At 41.6% G+C, this 16,955-nt stretch overlaps 1 protein-coding gene across 8 annotated transcripts in view; it reads left to right on the plus strand.

Moving 5' to 3' along the window:
- The first annotated feature begins 2,062 nt into the window (after positions 1-2,062).
- atp11c (ATPase phospholipid transporting 11C) overlaps positions 2,063-16,955 on the plus strand; it is a 39,261-nt gene continuing 24,368 nt past the window's right edge. For 4 of the 8 annotated variants that reach the window (XR_004658378.1, XM_034884512.1, XM_034884510.1 and 1 more), the window contains exons 1-2: positions 2,063-2,605; positions 16,470-16,589. Coding sequence is in view for 7 of the 8 variants with exons in the window: in XM_034884512.1 (XP_034740403.1) it covers positions 2,579-2,605; positions 16,470-16,589 (147 nt within the window). In the remaining variant the exon portion in view is untranslated. The remainder of the gene's footprint in view (positions 2,606-16,469; positions 16,590-16,955) is intronic. The other 4 variants (XM_034884508.1, XM_034884509.1, XM_034884514.1 and 1 more) reach the window with 1 other exon arrangement.

The following is a 16,955-nucleotide window of genomic DNA, read 5'->3' on the forward strand; positions in this document are numbered from 1 at the left end:
ACCTCAAATATTAGGGTGATAGTTCTTTTCTGTTCCTTGTTCCACGGAATTTCAGCTTATTCTGCATGTCTTTGTTTCAACTTTTGCCACAACAGTAGTTTTTCCACCACATCAGCACATTATATCTGATGACACCAGTAGCCAAACATACAGATGTTTTTTTTTCTTATACAATCTGAATTGAAACTTTTCAATCTCCCAAACTTCATGTGATATTCTCTCTGCCAATAAGAAGTGAGACCTTTCAGGGAAAGATGTTTGAAAACTTTTAAAAGACTGTTTACTTGAATGAGCCTGTAATGATAATTCCACCTGTACTCCAAAATAAAGAGAGGATTATTTCCGAAACAAAAAGTTTGTATCGCCCCACAGGCTAGGATTTCAAGGAGCAGAAGTTCTCATTCAATGCGTTTTCTTTGTTTTCATGACTATTTACATTGTAGATCATCACTGAAGGCATCAAAACTATGAATGAACACATGTGGAATTATGTACTTAACAAAAAACTGAGAAATAACTGAAAACATGTCTTGGATTCTAGTTTCTTCAAAAGTAGCCACCCTTTGTTTTTATGATAGAGCTGCAAACCCTTGGTGTTCTCTCAATGAGCTTCATGAGGTAGTCACCTGAAATGGTTTTCACTTCACAGGTGTGCCTTGTCAGAGTCATTAATTGAAATTCTCGCCTTATTAATGGAGTTGGGACCATCAGTTGTGTTGTGTAGAAGTTGGGTTGATACACAGCCGACGGCCCTATTGGACTGTTAGAATTCATATTATTGCAAGAACCAATCAGCTTAGTAAAGAGAAAGGAGTGGCCATCATTACTTTAAAAAATGATGATCAGTTAGTCCAGAAAATTGCAAAAACTTTGAACGTGTCCCCAAGTGCAGTCGCAAAAACCATCAAGCACTACAACGAAACTTGCTCACATGAGGACCGCCCCAGGAAAGGAAGACCAAGAGTCACCTCTGCTGCTGAGGATAAGTTCATTCTAGTCACCAGCCTCAGAAATAGCAAGTTAACAGCAGCTCAGATTAGAGACCAGATGAATACCACACAGAGTTCTAGCAGCAGACACATCTCTAGATCAACTGTTAAGAGGAGACTACACGGATCAGGAAACCACTGCTAAGGAGAGGCAACAAGAAGAAGAGATTTGTTTGCGCCAAGAAACACAATGAATGGACATTAGACCAGTGGAAATCTAGGCTTTGGTCTGATGAGTCCAAGTTTGAGATCTTTGGTTCCAACCGCCGGGTCTTTACACGACGGAGAAAAACTGACCGGATGGTTTCTACATGCCTGGTTCCCACCGTGAAGCATGGAGAAGGAGGTGTGATGATGTGGGGGGGCTTTGCTGGTGACACTGTTAGCGATTCATTCCAAATTGAAGACATACTGAACCAGCATGGCTACCACAGCATCCTGCAGCGGCATGCCATCCCATCCAGTTTGCATTTAGTTGGACCATCATTTATTTTTTAACAGGACAATGACCCCAAACACACCTCCAGGCTGTGGAAGGGCTATTTGACCAAGAAGAAGAGTGATGGAGTGAAACGTCTCTACAATCACCGGATCTTAACCCAATCAAGATGGTTTGGGGAGAGCTGGACCGCAGAGTGAAGGCAAAAGGGCCAACAAGTGCTAAGCATCTGTGGGAACTCCTCCAAGACGGTTGGGAAACCATTTCAGGTGACTACCTCTTGAAGCACATCAAGAGAATGCCAAGAGTGTGCAAAGTGTGGCTACTTTGAAGAAACTAGAATATAAGACATGTTTTCAGTTATTTCACACTTTGTTGTTAAGTACATAATTCCATATGTGTTCCATATGCCTTCAGTGATTATCTACAATGTAAATAGTCATGAAAATAAAGAAAACTTATTGAATGAGAAGGTGATTCCAAACTTTTGCCCTTTACTATGATCCATGAAGTGCAATCACAAACTTCTACCTCTTTTCTATGGAACATGCAGGAAAATATGAAAGCTTGTAGTTCAGACAATTCAGACCACATTACCCATAATACATTGTGAGCGAATATCGCCGCACCTTCACCGGGTGGAGCTTGTGAACGTGGGAACGTTTGTGGATTGCTGGCTGCTGGGTTGCTGCGGGTCTGGAGTAATACTTGTTTGACAGGAAGGTGAGGCGACCTCAGCACAGGGATTGGAAACAGAAGTTAGTTACAGGGTGTCTGTGGCAGTTAGCGAGGCAACGGGGAGGCCGACTTGAGAGCTATAAATGATTTGTACGAGTCTAAGCAACAGGGCACAGAGCGAAATGTCAGGGACTGTTTCAGCCTTGAGCAAAGGGAAGCGCGACTAGTACACCGCAACGCGGAAAATATTCAGGGGGAAAGAATGCGAATGGTGCGAAGATGCCGAAATCAAACAAAATGGAAACGATGTAGCGTCGCTGCGGTATTTCATATAGGTAGAACTAACGTTAGAGTAGAGAATAGATAGCTAAGGAGCTAGCAGGTTAACTAACATACATGTAAAGTTATTCCCCGGAGAAGCTGAAGCGGAGTTCATCAGTGTTGCGAAATCAAAGAAGATAAAAACAAGAAGATGCTACGGAGAAGACTGAACCGTTTGGTATGTGTGCCTGGCACCACACACACATACACACACACTGTTAGCTTATGACATTTTGCTGTTCTTGCTAGCTTTTTAATTGCAGTGATTCTACTCTGAAAGAATGTAGCTAAGCTGGCCTTTCCAGTCATTTCCTTTTCCCATTTTCGCTAGAATTTGTGAGAAACTGATAACAAACTGTTACTTCACACTGCCTGGCAACGCGAAACAGCCGTTGTCTCACTTCATTGCTCTTTTAAGTGAGACAGTTAGCTAACTGCTTGGTAAGTTCGTTGCCAGCCAGGAAGTCACGACAAATGCAAGTTGATGTTAGCTAAACTCCGAGTCATAAAACTAGCTAGGCTTTCAGGTCACAGACTTGAATTGCTGTCTTACATCTCACCATGTAAACTCACCTTCTTAACAACCGTATCATCAAATGTACAGTGAGTTCCCCCTGTATATGTAAAACAGCCCTGGAGCTAAAGCTCTATTTGAGAGAACATCGACCTGTCTCAAGAGACCTGGACTGCTTTTCTCTGGGGTCCCAAAAGCTAAAAATAAGCACTCTATTTAAAGGCACAAAGACCTGCATCAAAAGATACGCCTTTCCCTTTTCTCATAATGTATGGTTAGCTCTAGAGTTGAAACCATTAGCCAAAGAATGGATATAGGCTACAGAAAATCAGCAACACATTTAAAACCAGCTAAAAACTAAATACACTAGTTCTGTCTTCTTAAATTTGAGGATTTGCTGCTCTCCAGTGTTTTCATATCTTTTATTTTGGATCATTGGTTAACATAAAACAAGAATCCACAGATTAATAAATGCTGATAATAATCAATATATAGCCCTTGGAGTGCATAATAGTGGTTTCTATTTGCACTACAGTCCATCTTTGCTCCAATGTTAATTTGCATCCAGCCATGGATTTGTTCAGTAGAAGAATTTGGTATTTTGCCAGCGTGAAATGCTTTGACATCATATTTCACAATTGGGCAATTTAATGCATACCCTTTTAAAGTTCATCCGTTGGTTTTCATTGCCCTTCTCATACGTTAATCAGCCATGAGTGGGCTAGTTGAACTATCTGCAAGGCCAGGTTTATGCTAAACCGCCTTTACTGCCTATTTATCATCCTCTTATACACCATACCTGTTGTCACCAGCGGGTTGAATCCCCCACTGGCTATGTGAGCAGTATAGATACCGACGGTGAAAAAGGGGAAGCAATGTAATAATTATAGTGCCTGACCCTCCTCCTGGCCTCTCTTTAAATGTTGCCAGGTCAGCTGATTTCCCTCCTTCTGGAAATGATTGCTGCTGTTATTTCTCTCCAGTGTAAGCTGTAAATAATATTTTGTGTGCGGCAGCCAGCCACATTGTCATTGATGCACACAATGCCGTTATCTGAGGCTCTCGCTCTCTGCCTTCTGATTCACACTACCCTCTCCTTACCCACGGGGGGTACATGTGCATCACTTGACTTTCCCACTATGATGCACTGTGCCACTAAACCCTGAGTCTGTCTTTCGAAAATCATTAAAGATGGCTGTGGATACGAGTATGGCTGGGCTTTTCATCAGGGGGGGAGCTCCAGAGGTAGTGATGCTCTGACAGGAATGCAAAATCACACAGTTGCCTTTGATGTTCGCTCAAGCCCTTGAAGGCAGCAGTATGATCTGAGAGAGGTGGAGCCTGGCGGAAATGTGATAGTGGTCATTGTGGGAGCTCCCCTGCCTTGACTGCTAGGAGAACAGCACGGACACATGAAAACACCATCATTCAGGCATCACCTGAGTATCTATTCACACCAGGGTAACCAGACTGCCTCCTCCTACTTTGTAGCTCGGTTGAACTCCCATGTGTGAAGTTTCTGTTTTAGATTTTGACTGTGTTGTAATACTTTAGCAAATATTCTTCTGCTCAGCAATGCAGTACACTGAAGCTCGACAGGTGTTCTGACCCTGTGCACAAAGGCAGGAAATGGTCATGTAAACGGAATTGCTTTGAGTTTTGGATTAAACAATAAGAGGATTTAGTGCTGAAACATTAAGTCTTTTAATTGATTATTTAAACGGCAAGCATTTTGAAGGCCTTTTTTAGGCAAAATTGGCAAACATTCTCTAATTCTACCTGCTCGATTGTGAGGATTGCTGTTCTTAGATGAAAGTAAACTGTATATCTTAGAATTTTATTTTTGGATGCTTAATTTACAAAATGATTAATCTAAAAATAATTATGCCCTAAATCCAAAAATGACAAGTTAAAAATGACAACTTAAAACGCATGAAAAGTCAGCTGGACTTTTTAATGGTTGTTGATTCACATTCAGTGTGTGAAGAATTGTTTTTTATTCAGCACCATAAGCTAAGACGGCATTTAAACGGCAGCCTGAAGATTGGGTCATTTAGGCACAAGATGTAGAACGTATTGTAATGTCTATTGTCTCAGTAGTAGTAGTAATACCATGTGAAAGTGTACCTTAATCAAATGACGTTGGTGAGATTCTAGCCTACAGTTTTTCCCATGTGGTTTAGATTTTGATTCATAGACACTCTAGTGACCTCCTGACAGTTTCACAGTTTATTTCCACCATTGATGCTATGCTCTTTTTAAAAGTACTGTACACCATTTAGGGGTGTGGCTTCATTATGTAGCTTTCTGTCATGCTAATGTAGTTGTTTTAGGTCCTGTGCACCACTCAGGGCTTCCCCTCTCTAGGTGGGGCCTCCCCCCTCACCTTTCTGCCCTCCTCTGCAGCTCTCTTCAGTCTAACCATCCTAGAGCAGGCTGATGCAGTGACGCCTGCCAATCTCAGATCTGTCTCAACTTGACTGTGACCCAAACACTAGAAACCAGGCCCTCACCTGGCAGGAGACGTTGTTATGTTTGAAAGATTGCATGCCAGCTGCGTTTGGAAGGCCCCAGGGCTCTGTAAACCTGTTTCTCAGGTCAATAAAGAGCAATCGCAGGTCTGTAATGTTCACACAAACCTGGGTACGCACACAAACTATGCTGTTGCAATGCACCCACACTACGCATACCTGCCCATTTAGGGGATTTTGATTCGAAGTAAACAACATAACCGGTTGAGAACCCGGTGTCACTTTTCCCTAAAAGAAGATATTTACAACTGTACATTACAGTTCTTCATCACACCTGCAAGTGTTAGGGTAATGAGTAGGATTTCAAGCACTTAATGTAAAATGTAGCTATTGTTTTTTTGGATAATGATAATAATAATAATAATACATTTAATTTATATAGGGATTTTCACAAACTCAAAGTTGCTTTACTGGGCAGGAAGATAATAAAAACAATGTACAACTAAACCAAACCAAACAAAGCAAGATTCAGGGACAGATGAGAAGCAAGGGGGTGTGGGGCTATGGGTAGGCAGAGGTGAAGATTTTTATATTGCATTCAAGTCAATCTTATTTTTTTTATGTCCGCTAGCAGCACCTGTTGGAAATGTATTAGGGGCTTTTATTAACCAATGAGATACAAGAGTCCTCCAACAGAGATGTCACTCTTGGGTGAGCAGTTGGGTTAAGAGGGCCATCTGTAGGCCACAGACCATACAAGGCATGTAGGGCCATTTGATTTATCAGGTCTGTTTGACTAGGAGAGATGCGTATGGATTAGAGCTGTGCTCAGTTTTGCCGCCATTAGTCTTGCACTGTGAGTTGGCTTGTGAACAGAATTGCTTACTCTGATTTCTTTCTCTTCCATCCTCTCTCCATCTGGTCTCCTGCACTCTGCCCAGTAATGGAAACCCAGCCAAAGGAGATCATCTGCAACACACAGCAGGAATATAAATATATGTAGTGTGCGGAGGGAGGCAGTGTGAAGAAATAAACGGCTGGTGGTGGGATAGCGTGCTGATGAAATACTGTATAATGGTAGAGTACGGATAGCCCTGCGTGACTCAAACCCGAGAAACTAGAGTGAAACCAGGGGGTGGACCTTTAGCCTCTTTGCACCTCCATCTCTTTCTTCACCTAATGGACAGATTTCTAGGCTTCTTGTAGTAGCTTACATGGGAGTGGGTGGGTAAGGTTGGATACAAGGGGACCAGGGATGGCTTTTTGTGGGCAATTTTCCACTTTCTTTTAAAAGCTAGGTTGAATTCTCAGTTTGTAGCTCTAAATAATTCAGGTTGCTTCATTTATTTTGCATTCTCCTCACATCGCTCCTCCTTTCCCTGACCCACGTATCCTTGCCAGGCAAGCTGCACTCAAAATGCATCCCCGTCATCCATACATGTATAAAGGATCATCCCAGAGATTTTATGTGCCATGCTCCAGCTCTAGCATCACCCAGAGAGCATTCGCAGTGAGATGTGAAGAGAATGCTGAGATGTGTGGGGGGATGTTTTTCTTTTTCCCGTCTATATCTCACTCTCTGTGTCTTAGTAGAGAGGGAAGAGGTGAGATGCCAGCATCTGTGAGGTTTTTGTTATACCAGTTTTTTTTTTTTTTTTTTTTTTTAAATCATCACCGGAAATGACAGGGTTCTCACTGACACAAAAAAGAGGAATAGAAAAGTCCATCTGAGTGTTTAATGAGTTCTGGAAGACATACAAACGTGCCTCCTCCCACACACGCTTGCATGAGCACCTAGGTTAAACAACCGCCTACAATGATTATCTCCACCGCAAACCCCCAGCTAGGCAGGTGGTTTGGCTCAGGCACAGGGAGAAAAATCTCTCTTTTTGTCAGTTGGACGCTTGGTGAGAAAACCCAACCCCAAATCAAACATGCCATCTGAGAAGAAGCAGAAAAGAGCCACATTTGTACTTTGTCCGTTGCCCTCATATGCAGTCTCTAAGGATAATTAATTAAACAGCAATTACATCCAGTGAAGCTCACTACATTATTGAAGATAATGTCATCAGTGGGGCTGTAGCGGAGATGGGGATTTTTAAAGCTCGTCAGCATTAGGATATACTGTAAATGGCTTTTGTTGGTATTGCATGGCTCTCTGCCAGCTGTGGGGGTGAGAGCTATTGTGTTTTGCAGTTAAGTTACAACCCATACCCTACAGAGAAAAAGCAGCTAGATCAAGCACCTTCATCTAAAAAGCTGAATCTGGTGATTTGTCGCACACAGAAACAGGACACACAGCGTATGTGCACTTGGCTGGGAAAACCATCCTCCATTTATGGCTACACTACTTTAAATTCTCTTTAATTATAGATTAAAGTGGGACTAGGCTGATGCACAAAATGTGCTCACTATTCATGGTGGTAAAGCACAAAGTGTGGAGGTTTTCTCCATAAGAGCCATATTCACTTTTGTCATTCTCTCCAGGACTTATTGAGCTGACCTTGTCTAAGAGGATGGTAGCTGTAGGGGCAAAGTTCAAGATGCAGAAGGTGGAGTAACATATAATCTCTGAAGCAAAACCAAATCCCTCAGTAGAGGAATGCTGAAGACTATAAACCAGTTAAAAAATAACTTGCCAAATGAGAACCTGTTCCCAACTTTGTTTTTGTGAAGTTCAAGCTACATTTCATTATTCCATTCCATTATTTAGTCTGTAAGGTTTGATTTTGAGGAACAGTGTCCCTCACATGCATGAATGACCGCAGACCTCTGTCAGCATTGTGTAACTTTCTTACATATTTCCTGTAGTCACATGTGCAGCCATTTCCAGTGAGTTTGCATAGTTTGCATTCCCATTGTACACAAACCATCTCGTGGACAAAATGTCAGTGGTTTTTCTGCGATAGACATCTCAAAAAGTTGTCAGTAGACCGTAAGCGTTTCAAAAGTAGTTGAAACCGATCAGTCGGTTGCATTTTGAGGTGACCAAAAGACTGAGGAAACAGTTCCCAGTACGGTGTCTAGATGAGTTTCCCCTCCTCCCCATTGTTGAGGGAAACAGTGTAATGTAGGCCAGTACCAGCCCATGGTACAGTACACTCTGTGTCTCCTACAGCTGCAGGGTTGCTAGTAGAACAATGAGCCTTTGCCTATCCACAACAGCTCCTTAGGATCAGCCCTTAGTTCAAGTTGGACTATTATTACTCTGTGGGGCTATTCATCACTATGTGCATTCTGTGCAAACAGCGGACGGAGGAATGAGTAGCCTCTGATATGTGCTCTGCAGACTATGCCGTAGGTCAAGTGTTGGTGGATCCATGATGGAGGTAACACCTGTTTTAGATTCACTATGGGCCAATTGCTCTGTTTTACCTTGACTTGTGGCGTTTTTCCATTACTCGATACCTGCTTGGCTCAGCTCGACTTGGCCGCGGTGCCCCGTCTTCCTTTTTATGTTGCAGATTAACACCATCTCAGGCGAGCGTGGCTGGTCGTCATGGCAGGAAACTGCCGTGACCTAAGGCAACACACGCACAGAATGTCGAAGGCGTGTTGTTTTTGATTCTTGTCATGTGGCTGTTGCCACAGCCAGAAGACAAATTTAGTTTCCAAAGAAGCTGGAGGCAGCAAAAAAGACAACAACATTGGATTAACTACGTCAACACGGCAGGACATCCCCTTCTGTTGCTAGCAATGACGACGCATTGAACAGTGAGGATTCTCTCCGACCAATCAGTAGTCTGCAGGTTTTCACGTAACCTTTTGGTGACATGAAAACTCAGCTCACTTGGAATCCCGACTGAGGAGGTACTAAAAATAGTACCTGTTAGCAGGTACCAGGGACTTTTTTTTTTTGCAATGGAAAACCAAACAAGGCGAGTAGAGTTGAGGCGTGTCGAGCAGGTACCATGCAGTGGAAAAACGCCATTGGTATCCTCAAAGTTTGGACAAGCTCTGTAGCCACCTGACCCTAAAACACATTTTAATATACATATGGAGGATGGTTTACACACCCCTGCTCATGATGTTTCTTTGATATATAAAGGGAAATCTAAAGATGTAAATGAGAATTTCACAAGGTCTTATTCTGACCTAAATAAGCAGTTTAATTAATGGTATCAAATGTTTAACATTATTTTCCCGTGAGACATTATGGTCCTATTGAATCGCTTAAACTGGGAAAACAACAGGTTTTCTGTGATTGAATGTTTATTGACTATCCATTACCCTTAAAACAAAGAATCGTTATGCTGAAATTAGACCAATTAGCCCGTGTGAAATAGCTGTTTTAAAAAATTGTTTGTTGCACCGGCAAAACTACAAAGAGGTGAATACTTGCTAAAGTCATTGTAGTGACAAAGCTTTAATTTTGGTTTGACTTTAATGTTTCTCTTTTTTTTTTGCAAAAGATAATGTAGCCTTTGTAAATCTTCTGCCGCCTATCCAATGCGCACTTGTATGTGTAATCAAAACTGAGAGTTACAATTAGTGAGACCGGGTGAGAATGGTTGAAGAAGTCAGGCAAGTGGGCTGACAAGATAGAGAGCATGAAAGAGAGGCGCCTGCCAGATAGAGTACTGCAGTGACTAACAGCATGGACTCAACACATGCCTCTTTTCCCTTGCATTCAAACATTCATCACTCAACTCTATTCAGTCTCTCATAATACCAACTTTATGTTGCAGTTAGGCTCTTTTTACGGTTGTCATCAACATTTCTTTCAACGGTTTACTGGAGGTTAGGCATCTTCTCTGGCATTTATTTATCACATTATTCTCAGAATATCATTTGATGTTTAGGCCTCAACTACTCTAAGGTTATAAATTATGAGATCATTACTGTAGCAAAAATGATTTGCAAATGTGTGTGGAGAGTTGTGTAACTGTATCTTAATGCGTGTGTGTGTGTGTGTGTGTGTGTGTGTGTGTGTGTGTGTGTAATCAGATTTGTAAATGTGTACATAGATCTGTTAATGCTGGATACGTTTCTAAATGTGTAAAAAAAAAAAAAACAACAACACACATTTTAGTTTTGCTAACAAAACCCATCTTCTCTTGGGGTTTTTCCTGGTATGTGTTTTTCTGTACGTGGTGAAAGGGAAAACTGCTAATATGTACTGCATTACGAGGCAGATAAGGTTGACCTGTGATGAAGCTACTTAAGCTGAGAGCAACATCATAAAACCTGATAGGACAGATAAGACGCGGATGTTGTTAAGTGTAGTAATGTGATAAAGGTTTGAGCCACCCACACTCTTCTGCCCACTCTTCTCAGGTACTGGTACAACTGACTGAGACATTAGACTGTATGCAGCTTGATTCATTTCTGTGCAAAAAATGACGTGAAATGGGGTCAAATTGGAACAAGGACTTAACAACACAGCTGTCGTTCTCAGTGTAGTGTAGAGTGCTATTAGTACATGTGCAGGACATAAAAAATTACAAGCATAGGTCCCCGGTGCGCTCTCTTCCTCACACAGCTCCCTCACACCTCTTTAAATGGGTTTTAAGTAGTTTTCTGAGTGGATTTTTTTTTTTGAGCCTCCATCCTGTATTCTATTAGTTAGTTTTTTTCTTTAGGTTTACATAATATACACAGTGAAGAGATGAAGAGAGATAGAAACACATGCAAAGACAGCACAAACACAGGAGTTGGTCCAGCATACAATATGCCTGCATTCAGTTTCAAATATGTTTATTGTGAAACAAGTTTTTTTTTTTTTTTTTTTTTTTTTTTTTTTTTTTTTTTAAGCTTAATGACACAGCTCCTGCATTCCACACTGAATTAGCTGTGTGTTTTTCTCCCCTTTACCCAAGTTACAAAATCAAAGGATCAGACAGCCTTTAACCTACTGTATTCTTTTGGGCTTACTTTTTTCAATTGGCTTCAGCCCTTTTGTAAGAATAAGTTACAGCATTGATTTAGTTTGACCTCAAAATCCATTTGTGTCAGGTTAAATAACACTCCCTGTGCCGATGTCACACCTGCTGTCATTGGCCTTTTTCCTTCTTGCATCGTGGTAGCATCTTTATTTGCCTTTATCTTTATTTGGACGCTTGTCAGTTTTAACTTGCTTGACACCAAACACTCATTGCCTGGAAACCCACGTGTATGCTGCCAGAACCACGCTTCCGTTAAACCTTGACACCGAGTTTAACAACTGCTTGCATCTTTGTTGTCCAGAGCACTCCTGAGAGCCAGACCCGTTGCTTTCAGACAGACCTACAGGCCATAAATGGCAACATGTTTATGTCATCAAAGAAGGGCTACTTCAAGGGAAATTGAATGGGTTGTTTTATTCTTGTGTGACTCACATGTTTGTGTCACCTGAGGGTCCTTCAATGGACTCTCCACCAATCACGAGAACTGAACAATTCCTCTTAGAAAAGTGGTGATCTTCATTAATAAAAGCAATAAAACCTGTTTCTTTTGATGTAGTCCTTATTATATAACAGAAGCTGTATTGGGTCTTTTTATAGCATGACATTTGTGAGTAATCCTAAGAAATCTTACTACTGCAATCTGACTTGCTTTTGATTTGGTTATTGTTTAGAGCAGAACCAGTTATTAGATTAATTGATTACCTCAACAACAGATTGGCAGTTTTGATAATTGATACATTGTTGGAGTCATTTTTCAACATTTGCTTAAATGTGTGGAATTGCTGCTTTTCGCAGTTTTGGGCTTCCATCGTCGTCTGACAATTGTTAGGCTAAACAATTCATTTATTGATCATGAAAATACACCGCAGGTTCATTTGTTTATGAAAATAATTGTTAGTTACAGCCCTAGTTGATGTTGCATTGACCTTTCTTAGACCAGGTCTTTATTGCCAATTAGTTGAGTTAACTAAGATTAGATTTGACAGAGTGGATTGCACTGTGGTTACGTACACTACAGCCTTCCTAATTAGAGGTGCTGACAGGTTTACATGGTGCATCTTTCAGGCTCTTTACACTATGTGACTTGAGAACTTCACACACCTGTTCAATGTAATGCAACTATTACCCATTACTCCTTATACAACAAATATGACCTTACCTAAAATTTACATTTTATCTTAGATTTGTTGGCTGTTTGTCAACCTTGTTTACATATATAAAGGAATTATAATGCAGTCCTGAAAGGCTACAGCACAAATTATGATTAAAAGCGTTCCACAGAGGTTGTACTGTTGCGATTGATGGTATTACACTATACGTGGCCTTGTACTGTGTCTGTTCAGCTATCAGCATGCAGATTGTGACAAAGCAGGATAGTCACTGAATAGTGAGACGGTGTGACAGGACGCAGTGTCATCAGACCAGAGTCATTATTGAGAGTTTGGCTGTAGCTGAATGCAGTATTATATCCCCCCTTTTCCCACCATCATTTAATTAATAGCATTATTTAAAGTAAAGTTTCAGACTTACTTAATTCTCTTAGGCACCATTTCATTCTGACTGAGCAATTGCATCTCAGCTCAGCTGAGCATGGGATGTTTGCTTTATTGATCTCCGTTCACGTTTTGTAGCTGATGCTTTTTCATCAAGGATTAATCTGCTGCTAGCTATTGACATACTGGCACTTGACTCTTGGCCACTTTTGCTTTGCTTGCTAACATCATTGTCATTGAACGGCTTTGTGTGACCTTTGACAATGAGGTATAGATAATGCAATGGGTACTATTTTTACCTACATTAGCATTTCTTGTTTGGCCAGCTCACTATTTTTGGGATAAGCATTGCGATCACGTAACTGCTCAAAAAAGAAGTGGGTCTTATGGTGTGACGCTTATTATATTTTACAAGGAATTCACCACTAAATCAATGGTTCTCTCCTTATCTTTAGTGCCCCCAATTTCTCAATTTATATTTATATTTATTTTTAGTCATATTCACAGCATGAATTATGCAAGTGTGAAGGTGCCAACATTGAGAATGTTGAGAATCATCTCAGTGACACAATGCTTGCTTATGTAGGTTGTTGCAACATTGTTACTGTGTGTAGTGGTTATGTTTTCTAAAAGGCCTGCAACCTTGAAACTGCGCACTAGCATTGCTCTTGTGCATAATCAATCAATCCTAAAGAGTTGGACACAGGTGAAAGATTGGCACTTCCGTAACACCCGCCAACTAACACTGTTGACAGTCTGACCTGTTCCCCTGAAGGTACAAGCCAGAGCCCTTTGACTCTCGGCTCATTTGGTTTGTAAATTGTTCCTTACTTGCATTTTATATTTTGCATGCACAGCCCTTTGTACGTGATTGCTTTTCTTGGAACAACATTGTTTCCTAATGTTATATTTGGTCTTCTCTGTATTGCGGATCAGTTATGTTGGGATGTGGATGACATTCTGAGTACACAGAGGAAGGATAACTGCTAGAAACACTGCGTCTGATTCAAATAAATGAACCAAGTAGTCCATGGGGGTGTTCTTGGCTAAATGCACCTCCTGGGGGTTGGCTGTTGTTTGATAAAGAGAACCTGGATGGGCTTGTGTCCTTGGATGCTGTCGTACTTCCTTTCTCTCACATTCTTTCCTCCTCCCACTCTCTCCCTTCATCCTCTGGCAGCCAGGTCCGTCCGGTCCTGCTGAAGGAGTGTCAGTGTGTGTCGAGCGGGTAGGGGATAGTAGATTTGACAGCCATACTGAGGTGTGAACATGGCTGCTCATGCATAAGGGAGCATTATATAAGCCTGTTGGCTGGTCTGGACTGGAGAGACAATTGGAATTATTTCTGATTTAAGACAAGGAACTCTGCCTTTACTTTGTGTTATGTAGGCTGTGTTTTTGTCCCCACACTTATAAATTAGGCTTCTAAGCATTTGAGGCTATTCTTTGATCTAAACTCTAGTCCACAACAGACTTTGGGGCAGCTTGCTGTCCAGGTGGCCGTGATTCACACGTTCCCTGGCGCTCATCCATGATCAGATATTCATGGTAATCAGCCCCTTCAACCCACATGTTGGAGGCCTTTGTATTCAATGAAGCAGATCCCCTGCCTGCATAACCTTATTCATGTGCATGCATAGTAATGGCTGCACAACTTGTACTTGAGCTGAGAGCAAAACTACATTCAGGAACTGGTTGCAAGGGTCCTCACTTAAAAAGGTTTTTGACTGATAGAAGAGAAAAGCATGGATGCACAAGCTTGTTTTGAAGACACAGATTCTGACTTCAGTTTTTTTACTTTATTTGAGTGTGATCGACCATTCACTTTTACAATCAACAATTGAACATTTTGAATTTTAGCAAATGTATGTTGATACAAATGTAGTGCGCTAAGTGTCCATTAAAATAGTTTGGACTCATTCGCAAAACATGCATGAATGTGCTGATGGAAGAAAGTTACGTTGACTTAAATGCCTAACTGTGACTGAGATGCTTCACTGCCATGTCCCAGTCTCTCAGTGTAGTTTAAATCTTGGTGCAGGAACAAGAGAAAAACTGAAATACACGTTAACATCAAAGGAGTGTAGCTTGTTAAAAAAGGAATTTGTTCGTGTGTGCGCTTTCTCTCCACCACTCAACATACAAATACATATTTTCCCATTTAATCTCTAGTTAAAAGTTTCATGCTTCTTGTGGTCGGAGGGTGGTGGTGCAGACGGCCACATGGTCATTCATGCTGATTACCGTCAAAGCGGTCAGAACAATGGTCAGAGCAGCTCAAAGAACGGACTTCTTCTTTCTGTAGCCAATCATTGCAACACGGTGGGCTCAAGATGTGGTTGTAGAGCTTGTTCAACTCTCATGGTGATGATCATCTGGCCAGTCATGGACCAAAACACATCTACCAATACCTAGAGATGGTCCGATATCATTTTTTGCTTTCTGATACCGATTCAGATACCTGAACTTGCGTATCGACCAATACCGAGTACTGATCAGATACTATGAAACATGAACACACACAAACAATGAAAGCCGTAGAACTTTATTTTAATCTAGTTTGACAGTCCGTTATAACAGAAAAAAACATGACTACATTAAGGTAGATTTGCTTTAGGGTTTTATTACACAGTATCAGATTGGGCATAAACTCCAGTACATCCGAATACTGATACCAAAATTTTAGGCAGTATTGGAGGCGATACAAATACTGGTATCGGGACATCTCTACCACTCGGCAACGAAGGCACTCCATGAAGCTACCTTCTCCAGAACAAAATATTTGAAGATTTCAGGGAAATGTTAATGTATTAATGTCTCCATTTATACTCAAAAAGCGAGACATTGTTAAAGCCTCAGGTTATTTCTCACACAGAAGAATGAACCCAATCAGCTCCACGCACTGCGGCAAACTGATTTGAAATTCAAAAAGGAAATGGTCCTACCTGACAATTTCCCTAGCTCCTTTCTGGGTCATCATTTATACTGTTGTTTGTGTGACATTTACATAAGGAGAGCTCCTGGGAAGTAAAGGTAATGCGATGACTGGGCTTGCCTGCCTTTCCTCTGTGATTCACCCTCACTTCCTTTTATGGAAGAGGAATGCCTCTGCCACCTCATGTTGAGGGGAGTTCAGCGTGTCTCTGGCTCCAGACCCGGTTCCAGAAGTCTGTCCTCTTTCCTCTGTGGTGTGTGTGTGTGGGTTTGTGGGTGGGTGGGGGTGTGTGGGTGTGTGTGTGTGTGTGTGTGTGTGTGTGTGTGTGTACGTACATATCACTCTGCCTTCTGCCTCAAGACAACGCAGCTCAACCTATAAATCTGAGCGCAGCATTTTACTCCTGGCTGTCCGTATTCTCGACTCCTTTATCATCGATGAGTGGCCTCCAAAGAGAGAGAAATTAAGTCATAGTTCTCGCACAATTGCCATTTTGACCCATGGTTGACCCTTGCCATACTGTTCTTTGTCCTTTCTCTGAGTGATTCTCTTGTGCTCAACCGTACCAAACTCAATAGTTCATGTCCTATTTGATTTATTTTCTGTACCACAGTAGAAACTATAATCTTTTAATTCTTGACCAGTGGGTGTAATTTAGGCCTCATTAGACTGTAAGACTCTTTATGGTCACATAAAGAGTGTCCTGTCTTTTACAATTTTGATCTCTTTACATCCTTTCTCTAGCTTGGCGGCGATGAAAGAAGAGTAGACAGTAGGACTATCTATGTTGGTCATCGGTCATCTTCCCCCAGTGAGGCTTTCATCCCACCCAAGTTCTGTGATAACAGGATTGTGTCCTCCAAGGTAAGAAACACACCTGCATGCCAGGGCTCAAGATAGGCTATAAGATAAAAATTCATATTCCTCTGTTTGTTTCCCAGCTCTTCCGCATATTAGGTTTCACCTGCCTTTTGGCATTTTGCTTCTCTTATCTAACACTTGTGATGAACTCCTGAACAGTCTTGAGCATTCCCGTGTCTTCTTTTTTTTATTCCTCCTCCCACTGCCTCTCCTCATGCTTGTCTTTGCTCCCTAAGGAAGGCGATTATTTGTCTGTCAGGGGAGCACTCGCTGTGACAGTGAAATACATGGCTGCTATTAATCTAGTGGCAGGGTTGGCAATTCGGTCATTTCCCCCTGGGCTTTGATTGACCTCACTCCCCTTCCCCC

Source organism: Etheostoma cragini, chromosome 10 (genome assembly GCF_013103735.1).
Source record: "Etheostoma cragini isolate CJK2018 chromosome 10, CSU_Ecrag_1.0, whole genome shotgun sequence".
NCBI lineage: Eukaryota > Metazoa > Chordata > Actinopteri > Perciformes > Percidae > Etheostoma > Etheostoma cragini.